Source organism: Nyctereutes procyonoides, unplaced genomic scaffold, assembly GCF_905146905.1.
Source record: "Nyctereutes procyonoides isolate TBG_1078 unplaced genomic scaffold, NYPRO_anot_genome, whole genome shotgun sequence".
NCBI classification, from domain to species: domain Eukaryota; kingdom Metazoa; phylum Chordata; class Mammalia; order Carnivora; family Canidae; genus Nyctereutes; species Nyctereutes procyonoides.
In genome coordinates this window covers 25,876,155-25,891,032 of record NW_026575040.1, presented here as the reverse complement: position 1 = coordinate 25,891,032, position 14,878 = coordinate 25,876,155, and the positions used below count along the sequence as shown (strand labels likewise).

Here is a 14,878-nt window from a genome sequence, read left to right as displayed (position 1 = left end):
CTGCGAGCCTTAGAATGTGGTGACTGAAGGGAACGGATGGAATCTTGTGCTTAGGAGAGATATATAAGGAAGTACGACACACCACTAGCTATAGGTGGGGTTTTCTATCGGTTAGATTGACTAATTCCAAAGAACCAACTTACCAACAAAGCTTAGATTTGTTTGTAATTTGGAAACTATATGCATTTTCTTTTCACTAGGGATGGTTTGGCAGGGGGTTGGAGGGTGTCTCTGTGTTTACCATGGCAGGAAATATCAGCATTAGGGAAGGCAGAAATGTCTCTTGGAGCATTTTATATAACAAGTTCCCAATTGTGGGCACAATAAAGTTCCAAAGAAGAAGAAACTGTACTTGTCTAGGTGTATGGTTAGAAAGCTTTTACTGTGTCCAGTAGTCATTTGGGAAGGAGTAATGAGAGGGTTTGGGACTGCGGGCTCAGGTCCAAGTTGGGATCCCAGCTCCTTCACTTCTTAGCTGCTTAAACAATCAAACCAAATTACTTATCTGAGCTCCGTACACCTCAGCTTCTTCCCATCCACAGTATGGTTGTAAACGTGAAGTCAGGTAATTCTCGTAGAACACCTCACACCTAGGAGGTTACCCCTGAATCCTAGTTCACTCTCCACACCTCCCTTTCTTTGTAAATAGTATGAATATATCTGTTAAGAGTGTAAACTATCTGTTATGTAAATGTTTTCATCTCTTTAATTTGTGGCTCTCTTTGAAAGTTAAAAAATAAATCTACCTATTATTTGGACAGGAAAGAATTTCTGATCTACCTCTTTGCTGAGCATATCCACTGGATGTCAAATGCTAATTGGAACGGTTTGGGAAGAAAAAGGAGATACATGAATTGCACTGGCCATTCTTTCACTGCAGTGCCAGTATGTTCAAAGATATCTTGGAAAATCAGGCAATCCAGGCCACACCATTGTTTTTAAGGAGAAATCCAGATAGGCTTCCCTCACTGGTTGTACTTATTCAAATGTCAACTTAAGAGATCGCCCTCAGCTTTTATTATATGTGACTAAGTAAAAAGGAATTCAGAATTTCAAGTGCAACTCAGTTTGGGTCTGAAATTCATGGCTTGTGGTGAGGATGTGAAGCTGAGTGTCTTTGAAAATATGGGCCAGAAACAAACATCAAAAGATAGTGTTCATTTCTCTCCAAGGCCATGTGCCATGGGCTTCCTAGCTCTGCCCTAATAATAAGGAAGTACTCATTGTGATATTCAACAAATACTTAACTGAGTGCCTATGACATGCAAGGCATCATGCCGAGAACCACTGGGGACAGCTGAGGATAGCAGTTAGCCTTTAAGGAGAGCTTACATCTTAATTAGGGAGATAAAAACATACAGACATAAAATTTCCCTAGATCATTTATGAGAATCATATCCTCAGAGAAGGGAGAAACTGCTTTCAGGTAGGCTGATCCGGGGTGTCTTCAAAGACAGAGAAGCTGAGGAGGAATATGAAAGGAGGCCTGAGCTGGAAGAAGAGAATCTGTCCTGAGTGGTACCACACATATGATCAAAAAGGCAAGAATGAATCAAAACAAGTGTTTGAGGGGGAGAGGCAGGGACTGTGCAGATAAGGAAGCAAGGTTGAGAGGGGTCAGAGAGTGAAGGTCTTTAACTATTAGGCTGCACACTCTGGAACTGGAACTTTATACTAGAAAACTGGACTTGGAAGGAAGTCTTAGCAATCGTTAAATCCAGCAGTTTCCAAACCTGTTTTTTAAGACAACAAAATCCCCTATTCAACTGATATTTTACATAGAAGGCTAACACACCACCAAATAAAAGCAGCATTGCCTACTCCTTTGCACTGTTCCCCTCTCCCACCCCAGAAGCTCTAGAGGCCCTGGCTGCACCTGAATAATCCATGTGACACACACTGAAAAACACCAATTTCTACATCCTCATGGAAAACTACTAGAGGTTTTTGAGCAACAGAGTTACTGAATCAAAGCACTATCTTAGTAAGATAAATCTGACAGGATGGATTGTAGAGAAGCCAGGAAGCAGGGAGACCAATTAAGAGATTATTGCAAAATTTCAGACCTAAATTAACACAGGTCCCAGGAAATGGCTGAAGGTTTGACACTTGCATGATCACAAAGATAATTTATAGACTGAGGATATCTGTATGGGCTCCTGGATCATCCCTCTTTCTGGGAGGTAAAAATCCTAATACAACACCACAAGGTGCCTCTTTTCTTGAAGAGAGCACTCAACTGTTTGATAAAATGACAAAGTAAATTTTACATCAAGTGAGAACTTAGCAGTCCCCCTGCACAAATGTCTTTAGAAAGATGTTTGTAATGGAACTGATTTACAGGGATCAGGCAGCATTTATCATTTATCTGTTTATCATTAAACCTACCTACGCATCGGGTACCATCGGGAGAGGGGTAAAAACCAGGAGGACACTTGCAAAAGTAACTGCTGACTGTGTTTGTACACTCGCCCCCATCACAGATTCCAGGAATGGTACTGCATTCGTCAATATCTGGAACATAAAGAAGAGTTTAGTATTCACAGAACACAGCAGAAAACTGTTCATCATCACAAGGTTCAGAGCAAACACCAACCAAACCAATCTCCAGAACAAAAGCTGCATATAAAATAGTCAATTCAGGGGCACTTGGGTGGCTCAGTGGTTGAGCACCTGCTTTTGGCTCAGGTCATGATCCTAGGATCCTGGGATCGAGTCCCACATCAGGCTCTATGTAGGAAGCCTGCTTCTCCCTCTGCTATGTCTCTCTGCCTCTCTTTCTCTCTCACTCATGAATAAATAAATAAAATCTTTCAAAATAAATAAAATAGTCAATTTTAAAAAGGGTGATTCTCTCAACACAGGCTTACCCAAGGAACTTCCAAAGCTCAAGAGATTACAGCAAAATAGAAGAAACCTCCCCTGTAAAATCTAAAACTATATAGTGTTTTACCAAGCAACTATAGCCTGCTAATATTCCAATGTCATTTATTTTAAAATTTTGTTTTCTCCGTTCTCTCTATGGTTTGCATTGAGTTAGGGTCCCTTATGTTTACTCTATCTTCTGCATCAATTCCTGCATTTCTTCTCAATCTGACTTTCCACAAAGCAGGTACGAAAATCCTATAGAGAAGAGCATTTGGTCTGAGTGCTGACCAAGACTTGGCCATTGTGGGGTTCTCAGGGACACCCAATCTGCTATGATGATGGTTTTCTGTGGGTTCGGTGAGTGAATGGTGGGGAACACTGGGATGCTCCATCCAGATCCTTTTCAAGGGAGGACTTGTCCTAGCATTAAGGGTGCCATCAGTAGACAGCTTGGGTTCTCAGCTACTGCCAGGACTGTGTGAGCTACAGAGAGCTGCCTCACCTCAGACTTCACCCTTCCTGGGAGCCCACACCCTATGACTGATCGTGGAAGAGAGATAATGGTTGGTCTGGCCATCTGCCCCACTTCCCGAATCCCCTGTGAGGTCAGTGGAGGCCATAGTCAGAATCAGTGCTCAGGGCCTGAGACTACTGGTCTCCTCCAAGGAAGCAGTAAAAGTTCCTGAGGACAAATCCAACCATTTCCTTTAAAGGACTTTTCAACACGGACAGCTGTCAATAGATGTGGCACCAGCAAGGGGAGAAGTAGTTGAGAACTTCTTGCCTAGGCTAAAAGTAGATACCCAGAATAACAGTGGTATTTGCACGACCTTGACTCCAAGAGGAGGAGGCTTTCTGCACTCACCTAGGGACACATGGATTTTGACCCAAGCCCCCTGGGAGTATTGCAATGGCCACACTACACTGTTGGTACTCAGCCCAAATTTTTTTAAAAAGAGAGAGAATATTTCTTCTCTAGTTTAAGTACTGCTCTTCACTTGTAAAACAAAATAGAATTCTGAGTGGACCAGATTCAAGTGTTGTCTGACTCAAGGTCACCCTGTTAGTCAAAAAGGCAACAGTGACACTGTTTACATGCAGTTTAACCTTTTTAAAAGCAAAATCCCCATTCTTCTATGCTAGGCTAGAGGCTAAAGCAAACAATATTCCCCTGCTTATATTAGAGTCAATGCTAACATAAACAGCATTCTCATTGTGAAGTTGTATAATGGTAAAAATGTATATTCTATTCCGACAGATAGACATTTTACTGGAGTCGGCAAAAGTCAGGCCAAGAAATAGCCAGGGATGGAGCTTAAAGATTCAAACTAGCATAGTATCAGATTTTAAGACAGTTCTTTACCATCAATCCTCCCACGTTTACCAGCCACAATCCTACTTAAAAACCAACAAGGGGCACCTGGGTGGCTCAGCCAGTTAAGTGTCGGGCTCTAGATTTCAGCTCAGATCATGATCTCAGGGTCCTGGGATCGAGCTTCATGTCGGGCTTTGCGCTGAGAGTGGAGCCTGCTTGAGAGTCTCTCTCTTAACCTCCACTCCCCTCCCAGCACGAGCATGCTGTCTCTCTCTCAAACAACCACCACCACAACAAACCACAGAAGTTCAACCTCAAGGACTCAACAACCTCATTAAAGAATGAAAGAGGATGCACCCCTGTAACACAAAGGTATTAAGAAGAAGGTACCTTCCCCAAAGTGTCCCTAAAGGTGAATGTCTGGGTCACTGAACTCCTATCAAAGATCTTGTGAGGAGGGGATCCCTGGGTGGCTCAGCGGTTTAGCACCTGCCTTTGGCCCAGGGCGTGATCCTGGAGACCTGGGACTGAGTCCCACATCAGTCTCCCGGCATGGAGCCTGCTTCTCCCTCCTCCTGTGTCTCTGTCTCTGTCTCTGTCTCTCTCTCTCTCTCTCTCTATGTCTATCATAAATAAGTAAATAAATAAATCTTTAAAAAAAGATGTGAGGAAATAGTGTCTATTAAATGAAATATTTTTCTACCTATTAGTATAAGTGACTGCTACTAACCTTATTAAGGCCACTTAGGTCAATAACCAAAGAGGTTATTTAGGCGACAAAATATACTAGAAAGAGTTACTGAAAAAACAGAATGAACTGGCAGAATGGAGGAGGCATCCTTCACATGCTGGCTGTTAGATTTGGCTCCTTGGCTGAGAGGATAGTACAACAGTACTAATAATAATGAGAGTTGACACGTATGGAGCACCAGACATTGATTAAAGGTTTTATGACTGTCAACTCATCTAACTCTCATAGTATAGGTCCAAGCATAGCACTGATTTCTGCAAGTCTGGTGCCTGGGCATAACTCTTGCATTACACTGAGACCTTCAGAAAGCTGACATGAGTAAAACTTGAAGAACAAAGAGGATCATTTATAAAGTGATGCTAAACCCAGGTCTTCAATTGCCAGGGGCTGGGCTGGGAGGGAGAGGGGCAGGGGTCCAACTTAAGGTGTATGCCCTCCTGCAAAGGTCAGTGAGTCAGGAGACATAGGGTGGTAATGTGTCAGCTAATTCTTCAAATCATGTTGAAAAAAACATCAGCTATACTATTTTATGGTCATACCACATATGCCTGCTTGTGTGGTTTCTTATTCATGCAGTACCTGCTATCTGATCACAACTGGGAAACACTGAGAAATGTGAAGAGATGGAGTCTGGATTGCAGAACTGGAAAGGACCTCCAGAGATCATCTTGTTCCACCTCCTCATTTGAAAGTTGAAGTATCTCAGAGCTGGTAACTGACTTGTCCAAGGTCACACAGAATACGGGAGGACCTGAGGGCCAGGACCGGGGCCAGGCCTACCTTGTGCCTAGCGCTCTTATGCCTACATGGCAGAGATTTTGTTCAGCAACATGTAGGGAGCTGGTGACCCTGAACAATGGGAGTCAAGGGCTTACAAGTAGCTGCAGAGGGTGGGGCCCCATCTAGAGCAGTGGGTTGAGTAGCCCTAGGAATTCTCCTTGCTGCCTGAGTGGATAAAAGCCCCTAATAGCAAGGAGCCATTGGATAAATATGTCATTATTCTAGAAAGGGGAAGTCTTAAGGTTTTTGCCCATGTATTAGGTAGTGCACGGACTTAAGAGCTACATTTTTAAAAAGTCCTTTGCATCATGCAGTGCTATTATAATTGCTAAAGGCTGGGCTGGCCATAATCTAAATCCCAAAATATTAGTGGTTAATTAGGAATCCAAGGGACCTCTTCCAGAAATAAAACTTAATCCTTTAATTACACTTTTTATTTCTTAATTTCCTCCCACAGTAACCTATGCAAATATGGACTTGGTTTCCGAAAAGAAAAGGCTCATGTGTTCTTTCAGTGTGCATACTCGAGAGTCATTGGAAAAATCAACAATGAAGGTGGGCATGAACTTTGTTTCCCTTTTTCTCAAATCACAGCTATAAATCTCAATCTTTTCTTTTTAAATTTATGAAAATTTAATAATTGTTACTTAATCATTTCAGCTTGTTAATTTACATTTCAAATGAATCTAAATTGCATGCCTGGATCTAAAACTTGGTACATGGCTTTCTTCAGTTTCAGGGAAAGGGGATATTTTAAGAAGGGAGGGTCCTTCAAAAGGAAGATCTCACCAAAAATCTGCTCTTACCATCACCAAGGGGGTGAAGGTTAGCATCTTGTAAATTTGCTAAAGCCAATTTTTTATTGAATTGGTTTTTAAAATAAATTACTGTGGGCTTCCAGGCACCCAGTTCCTTCCTTTCCAAGTCAAGAGGAAGATGCATTTCAAAAAGCCACTCAAAGAAATGGCAAAGATGCCAGAAAGATTTTCACAAGGGCACAGAATCCCACTGTGGCCTGACCATCTTCCCAGGGCACACAGATGTTCTCTTCATACTTTCAGCAGTGTAGGCCAGATTTTCTGGAATTCCTTCTATTGACCATCCTATCAATCATCCTATGCCCAGAGTTACGACATTCCCATAATGAGGCATGGAGCTGGAGAAAAGCAAGGGAGAGGAGGAGGGGACTAAGCTCACCAAGCATTCTTGGAGGACTTTCTGATTTACTCTCCTACCCGAGTAAGACAGGTCAACAATGCCCAAACCAGCTCTAGGCCAGAGAACATGTGGTACTAACAGGACATTCTCTTCCAGTATCAATTTTGCATAAAAATAATAAGAAAGAGGGGAAAAACCCCATCATCTGAATTTAATGTAACCGTAGATGGCTAGGAGAAAAAAAAAAGGTCTAGCCAAAAAAATGCTGTTTTTATCTTGCTACTGATTTCAATATGTAGCCGGGAAAAAAAAAATATTTGTGAAAAAGGATTAAGTCATTCTAAGACTGAATTTTTTTGTCCATTGGATACACCACCATAATAGGCTGCTTAGCATTGACAAAAGGATTTTGAATGAGTTTTCTTTCAGTCTCAGTATTAAATCTTCTGACTTGTTCCCAACTACACAAGGTGATGGATCCTGACCCATGTTAACTGACAGGTCTGAGGGAAAGGCCAGGGACACAAGCAAACAACTGTACTCCAAGCTGGAAGCTATCAAATTCCAGAAAACAACAAAGACTGGACAAATCATATGGACCATACTGCCCTAAATCTTGAAGCTGACTATATCTAAGCTGAATATATCAAGCTGAGAAAGCCTGAAAATGTAAGACACAACCTACTGCTGCTGTGGATTTTGCATGCTATTATAAACCTAACGGCTTAGTAATGGCATAACGAGACATATATAATGGCACCTGAAAATCTATAATATTGTAAAATTTTCAAAATATTAGGAAATATAAATATTAATATTAGAGATTATGGCTTATATCCAAGAAAAAAGACTATATAATATGGTACAGCAAGTACCAGAGTATGAATCAAAAGAAGTAAATTTTAGCACGATCTAAATGACTTCAATCAGGCCACTTAACATAGCTGGTTCTTTATAATGTGAAAAGTACAACTCAGTAAGTTCTTTACCCTGTTCAGTATCAACATTCTGTGCTAACATAGATCCACAATATAACTTCAAGAATACACTGGGCTTGTAAGAATCAACTTTATTGTTCTTTGAAACTTAAAATATTCTTAAAAAGTCCTACTTCCTTAGAACCTATTTTTCACAGCTACTTCAACTGTGTATGGCATGTTCAAGAACATATCACTATAAATTCTATGATGATTAATAACTTAAAAACAACTCTAACCCATAAAGATAATTCTAGCAGAGTCAAATTGCAGATTATTCAGTTTCAGGGTAAATAGGTATTAAACTTCTTAAATGTAATTTATGAATTGCACCTCAAATTTGAAGTTGTCTTTCCCACGTATGATACACTATAGCTACCTACAAAGAAGATTAATGACTCAATCCCAGACACATGGCTTAGAATGAACTATTCTTCGTTGCTGGGAGTAGACACAACAGCAACTGCTTTCAACAAAAGTGCACGCATTGAAATGAAACTTCACATCAAGTAGAGCTGAAAATGAAGGAAGAAGATTGCTGTGTTGAGTTTGATGAGACAGGTACCTTGTTCCATGACTCTCAGACATTATACATGCACTCCTCAAAGAAAAGAGAGTTTGATGCTGCCTACTTACTTCCCTCTCATGGAAAAAGCATTTATTACGGCCTTGGATGCCAGGCCTCTTTTTGGCAAGTAGCAGTAGTGATGAATATGAACACATTCTCTCTATACACATTTTCAGGAGCTCAATCTATAAACTAAATGCAAATAGATAAATTTGCCTCCAGAAAATAAATTATTTTTCTGTTTGATTAACATTAAAAGGCTTCCATCTGATAGGCAGAAAACACTAAATTTGTAGTAGGAGCATAAATATATGAGTTAATCTCAAAAAAATCAAACATACATTTTAACTAGGAAAACATCAGAAGATATGTCTTTCTGAATGATATGTAATGATTAAATTTAAATTCATGTCTCTAGAACCATGCAAAAACATGTCTTGAACATTTTAACCCAAATATGGGTTCAAAAATATTTCATGTTTTAATATCTAATTTGATTCAGATGGATCTCTTATTTTGGGTCTATAAAAGTGGAAAAAGCTGCAGGGTTTTTCTGGTTCAATAGCACAAAGGCATATTATTCCTGGTAAGAATATTATATTTACACATTCACAGGAATGACAAAGACAGAAGGATTTTGGAACAATTTGCAATAAAGCTTGTCATTGATTTGAATTTTGCCTGCCCCTCCACCCCTTGACTGCAAAGCATGATATTTCTTACCTTCACATTTTTGTGATGCTTCATTAAATTTGTGTCCAGCAGGGCATTTGCACTCAAAAGACCCAACAGTATTAATGCAATTTCCTCCTTGACAGAGCCCAGGGATGGCCTGGCATTCATCCACATCTGTCAGATTTTAGAAGACAGAGAGAGGAGAGGGAGAGATTCATATAAAAGTCATTGCAGAAGAAAATGTGATAGTTTGTCTACATTTATATTACCATAATTATGTCAATGAGTTATTTGTCCATCACAATATTTGGAATATGATGAGAGAAATGATTTTTCACAATTACTTTATGTAAAATAAATTATTTGAGTAACATAACTTGGTCAATAATGTTTATAAGAAGTCACGAATATTGTTAATTTTCCCACCTTCCATCTTCCCTTATGTAAAGGGCAGTATTTATATTAATTTTTGTGGGGTTTATTATGCATGTCGCAAATTATAGGGGTACAATGATTAAAAGGCTGACAGTAACAACTAGAGTTATACAAGAAATCCTTAGAATCAAAATGCCACACATTTCTATAATAAAACTGTCTCTAAGACTTATATTGAATGATTCAGTTAGAATTTACTTAAGATCTCTCGGAGGACATGAGAAGGTGTTTTTATGCAAATGAAATGAGAAATGTTCACCTTGCACTCTGTAGAATTATCTTGCACTGTGAAAATTAAACAACCCAGGACATTAGACTGAGAAGTGTGAGATACCCTAGATGAATGTGCAGTCTGAGCTGCAGACTCACTTTGCTGGCAGAGCAGCCACGAGTGGGAACCTTTTGAAAGGTAAGTCAGAGTGTGTCCTCCTGGCTTAAAACTCAAGCCCTTATCTTAGAAGATCCTATTTGCCCTCTCTACTCTCTGACCTCATCTTCTGGCCTCCTCTCTCACTCCTCTCCTTCTACACTGGCTCCCTTGCCATTCCTTAAATATACCAAGGATGTACCTGCCTTGGGTTTTTGGAGCAGTGGCCCCTCTGCATGGATTGTTCTCCCTCCATAAAGCTGCATAAAGATTCATGTTGCCCTGTTCATCAGGTGTCCATTGTAGCAGTGGATCCTCCTTCCCTGGCCAATCTAATAGCAATGGCCAGCTTCCTCATCCTTCACCACCCTTTGCCTATTTTTTTTTCCACTGGACAAATCACCAGCTGACTTAGTGAACACTTGTTTGCTTTGTTTTGTTTCATAAATCCATTGTCTTTAATACAAAGTTCAGAGAGCAGGTTTTTTGTCTATTTTGTTCACTGCTGTATCCCTGACACCTAATATACCTGACACATGGTCCCACATGTAGCCCCAAATATGAACCCCTTAGGAATCACAAAATGAATCACTCCAGGCCCATTATGTTCAGTTAGAAAGATTGTAAAAAAATACATGTACATTATTTCCATCTCTTCATATACAACACACAAAAGTCTAGTTTAATAAAGGAACCCCCAGTGTGGCAGTCTAACTTTTCTTTCTCTCACTCTGGATATTCTTTTAGAAATCTGGAAACCTAGTATACTCCTTTGTCTTATTCTTCATTGTATGAAGCAAGAGAGTGAGCACCAATTTTAAGATCTCTAATAACCTGTGTTCTTAAGAAAAGTTGGCATGATGGAAAGGATACTAAAGAACCAACAATTTATTTTGCTATAAAAGTGTCACTATGTTAAATGGAAGGTCCTGGCCCACAAATGAACCACTATATGTGAAATATAATTAGATTACATTTTATAGCTGATCTCAATTTTTTCTTAGACCAGAAGTTTCCATTCTCTTAATATACTGAATATGTTATTAAAATGTTATTTGAAATTGATGGCACATATAAGCAAAACTTGATAGTCTTGTTGGTCATAAATTTTGGCCAAGAGGAAATATATATGAGGGCACTTCTCTGTTGGCCACATCTTTCAAGACTGAAGACAGAATGAGCTCCTTTATGAACTCATTTGTTCACAGCCCCTCCCATCTAGCCCAAGGTCTGAAAAACACCAGCAAAGAGACACAGCCCCAAGCCGATAGCAGAATCGCTCAGAAAAACCCACAATAAAACATGGGGAATTTCATTCTCAAAGTGGCAGTATAACTGCCATCTTGATTTCAAGGGTTTCACAAAATTTCTGATAAAGAGTCAGGAAGGGACAGAAAGAAAATGCTGGACAAGTCTAGACTGCATGAAATGCATAGCAAAGACACCGAGCAATCGCTCTTCCCTCTCCCTCTCCATTCTCTGTCCCCCAGTTCTCTCAGAGCCTCAACTTCTGACAAGGGCTCACAGACACCAAATCCGGCTTTCTGGTCTCTGTTGATGAGTTCACGGGTCCTAGCTGCCTTCACAACACTAAGACCAAGCATTTCTTCAAAACTCACTGGGGCTTTCTAAGGCTGAGAAAAATAAAGGAGGTACCCAGGAGAGAGGGAACCAAACTTACTTATGATTTTATAAAATCACACGCTAGACCCCTCTGTAACTCTTTTGTTTCAAAGTGACTTCTTGCAGCTCCTGGCTTTCAGAAGGACAAGTTGAAGGGCAAATAAAGGGGCTGTATGTTATACATAGCAATCAGGAGCCAGGACCAACAGTGTTTATCACAAGTGGAATTTGTGGAAGTATAATTTAATGGAGACCAACAGAGCTTAAACTATGGGATTAAGCTCAAATTCTATTTTACGGCATATCAGCCTTAGAATTAATGTACAGAACAAAACCAAACTCGTATCTACTTGCCTCAAAAGTGCATACCCTGAATTTTCTGGAAATATCGCAACTTGCTAAAAAAGCCCTGAAGATGTCTAAAGGAAACAGATACAGCCTGGGAGTTTTCAATCCCATCAGTTTAGTGCTGAACTGCCTCCGTTCACTTCCTCCTGTTTCCTGCCAGACATCCAGACAATAAAAGAATTTGTACAGCTGGAAGAACAGGAGTAAAAGCCAAAAACAGAGTAAGGGCTTCTATGGGAGGTAGGAGAAGAAGCAAGCAGGCGACATCTGGGGATATTTAAAACTGTGAAACAAATCTTAATTTATTTCTGACTTATAAAAAAAAAAGCATAATGTAGCATGTAAAATGGAGAGAGGAACTATTTTCTTGAGGTCAACTAAGTACAACCCATGAGACAGAGGAACTCCAACAACACCAAATGAAGGGAAAAAATGAAGAAAATGAAGAAAAAGAAACTACGTTGTTCAGAGATTTTGCTTAGTGTTGATACACAGCATTGTCATAATGCAAAGCACTGCTGCAAACAAAACCATATCACCCCAAAGAAACAGCTTTGGGGTCAGAGGGGGAACTGCTGGCAAGGAAAGGTCCAGGGAGACCAGCTGCTCTCTCCTGAGCCACACTCCTAATGCCTAAGTTGGATATCATGCCGTCAGCGAAATCGTGAAGTTATGTCTCTGACACCGCTTTTCCATTCTCTCCAACTTTGCTGGAGAATGGCTCTCCAGAGCAAATAAGATGAATCCATTAATAACTGCATCAGCCAGAGGCTTACCTTGACAGGCTCCCGTACGGATATTTGGAATGAAGCCTCGGCGACAGGGGTGGGGCTGGGCGGGGCACATCTCACACGGGTGGCCCCAGGCTCTGCCCACCGTGGCACAGCAGAGTGTTTTTGTGCAGACAATCCCGCTGAGCTGTCCCTGGCACATCTGGTTGCTGACCACAGTAAAACATGGGCCTGTCCTGTAATCTGAAAATAAAGGAGAAGAATTCCATGAAGGTCCAGAGAAGCAGGAACCATCACGCAGAGGAACAGCTGTGCCCCATCTTGTTTGACTCCGAATCGGGAAACAGTCTTCAGGGAGAGAACCACACATCAGTGACTCTGTGTGAAGCCTTTGGCAGACCATTCTACTGCCCACCTCCATTCCCCTCACCTATGACACAAGGGTAAAAACACTAGTTCCTATCCACTGTGAAAAAAAACCCTGTTGCAAAGATCAAATGAGCTAACGGAAAACACTTTACAATTGTAGTGTCCTACACAAATACAGCATTATGATAGTAATAAGCATTCATTCACTCAAGAAAATGTACCAGTGCCTACTATCAATCAGCCCCTGTGCTTGATGGAGATGTTTTAGTGATTAAAATAGACCAAATCCCTGCCCTTACAGAGCTTACGGTCTATTATTACTCAGGCTGGAGAAAGCAAAAAATTTCAAAGTTTGCAATGAGGAAAGTCATAGCACCTTCTTCCTGGGAGTTCCTTGAACAAAAGAAATGGACTACTCATTTCTTTTGGATTGGTCCATCTTACTTCAAGTACAAAACACAAGCAAGCAAACAAACAAGTAAGCATTATTAAGTATTTACCCATGCAAAGACATTAGGTATTTAATATAAACAGTAGGGACATTGGTCTGAAATCATTGTAACCCTTGGGCAAAAGTCCATCTTCAAGCAAACAGGGATAAGCCAAGGCCATAGGAGAATTTCCAAGTATTCTCATTGAATATAAAATCTGCCTCCGTTTTTGTTCTGTTTTGTTTTGTTAGCAGGAGAAAGTCAATCTGGATTCAGCAGCCAAAAGACAAGAAAGATTAACATGTAGTGAGCATAGAGGACCAAAATCAGGCTGTCCTCAGTCTCCCTATGAGAGAAATTGAGACCATAATATCCCTTTCTGTTCTACAATGACCTTGACAGATAAGGGAGGCTGAGCTGTAGCAAGACCCATGGGCTTATCCACTACGCAACACTGCATGCTTCCCTATGTCATTTTCAGAAATGCATAGTTTCTTGTGAATCCAGGGATGGAGTAAACAAATAATAAATAACTGAATAACTAAGTTCCTTTCACCACTGAATTCCACAGTTTTATGAAAATCACCATGTGTGCTAATGAAATAGCTGGGTTAGGTTTTCACTTTTCTTCTTTCTTTCTTTAGGTAAGCTCATGAAACATACATATGCAGTTAACCAAGGACAACTCTTCATTACAGTACCAGCAAGAGTGAAGGATGGAGCGGGACCACATTTGGACAATAGCTGAATCTTACCTGCAGTCATGCCTCTGTTCTGTGTATTCTCTCCTGCTTTCTCTGTTGCAGCTCCCTATCACTAAATGTTCTTCCTCATTCTCCCTTCTATCTTGCTGGAATGAGCCACCTGTGGTCAATGGCACTGCCCTAATGCCCATGTGGAAAGATGAGCCTTCTTAGTAGATCCTAAAACAAAATATTACCTGGTCAAGTTGAACAAGAGGACTAGGCCCAAATTATGGTAATGCTTAAGAGATGGACGGGATGACCAAAATGTGGAGTCTCCATCTCCACATCTTCTCCATGCAAGTGCTTACCAAAGTGTGCTATATGTATCACTGATGGGATGCAAGATGGCTTTAGATTGTCAGGTTTTTAATTTAATTTAATTTATTTATTTGAGAGGAAAGAGAACACAGAGGGAGAGGGAGAAGTAGACTCCCCACTGAGCAGAGAGAGCCCAACATAGGGCTCCATCCCGGGACCCTGAGATCATGACCTGGAGCCAAAGACTGACACTGAACCGACTGAGCTACCCAGGGTGCTCCTAGATAGTCAGGTTTGAGTAGTCACTTATTAATTCTAATTTGTATTATTAAAAACTATAACCATAACTTACTCATGATTTCACAAACATGTTTGCTATGAGGATGAATAAAAGAAGCTTAACTCGATTTAAAGAAAAATATTAAATAAAAATATTAAGTAAATACTAATACAAGATATGCAAATAGGCCAAAAAGTT

At 40.4% G+C, this 14,878-nt stretch overlaps 1 protein-coding gene across 1 annotated transcript in view; it reads right to left on the bottom strand.

The window, feature by feature from the left end:
• Nucleotides 1-14,878, bottom strand: part of FBN1 (fibrillin 1) — a 226,944-nt gene that overhangs the window by 110,900 nt on the left and 101,166 nt on the right. The window contains exons 7-9 of the mRNA XM_055319738.1: nucleotides 12,642-12,839; nucleotides 9,141-9,266; nucleotides 2,389-2,514 (exon numbers count right to left, since the gene is read on the bottom strand). Coding sequence (XP_055175713.1) covers nucleotides 2,389-2,514; nucleotides 9,141-9,266; nucleotides 12,642-12,839 — 450 coding nt within the window. The remainder of the gene's footprint in view (nucleotides 1-2,388; nucleotides 2,515-9,140; nucleotides 9,267-12,641; nucleotides 12,840-14,878) is intronic.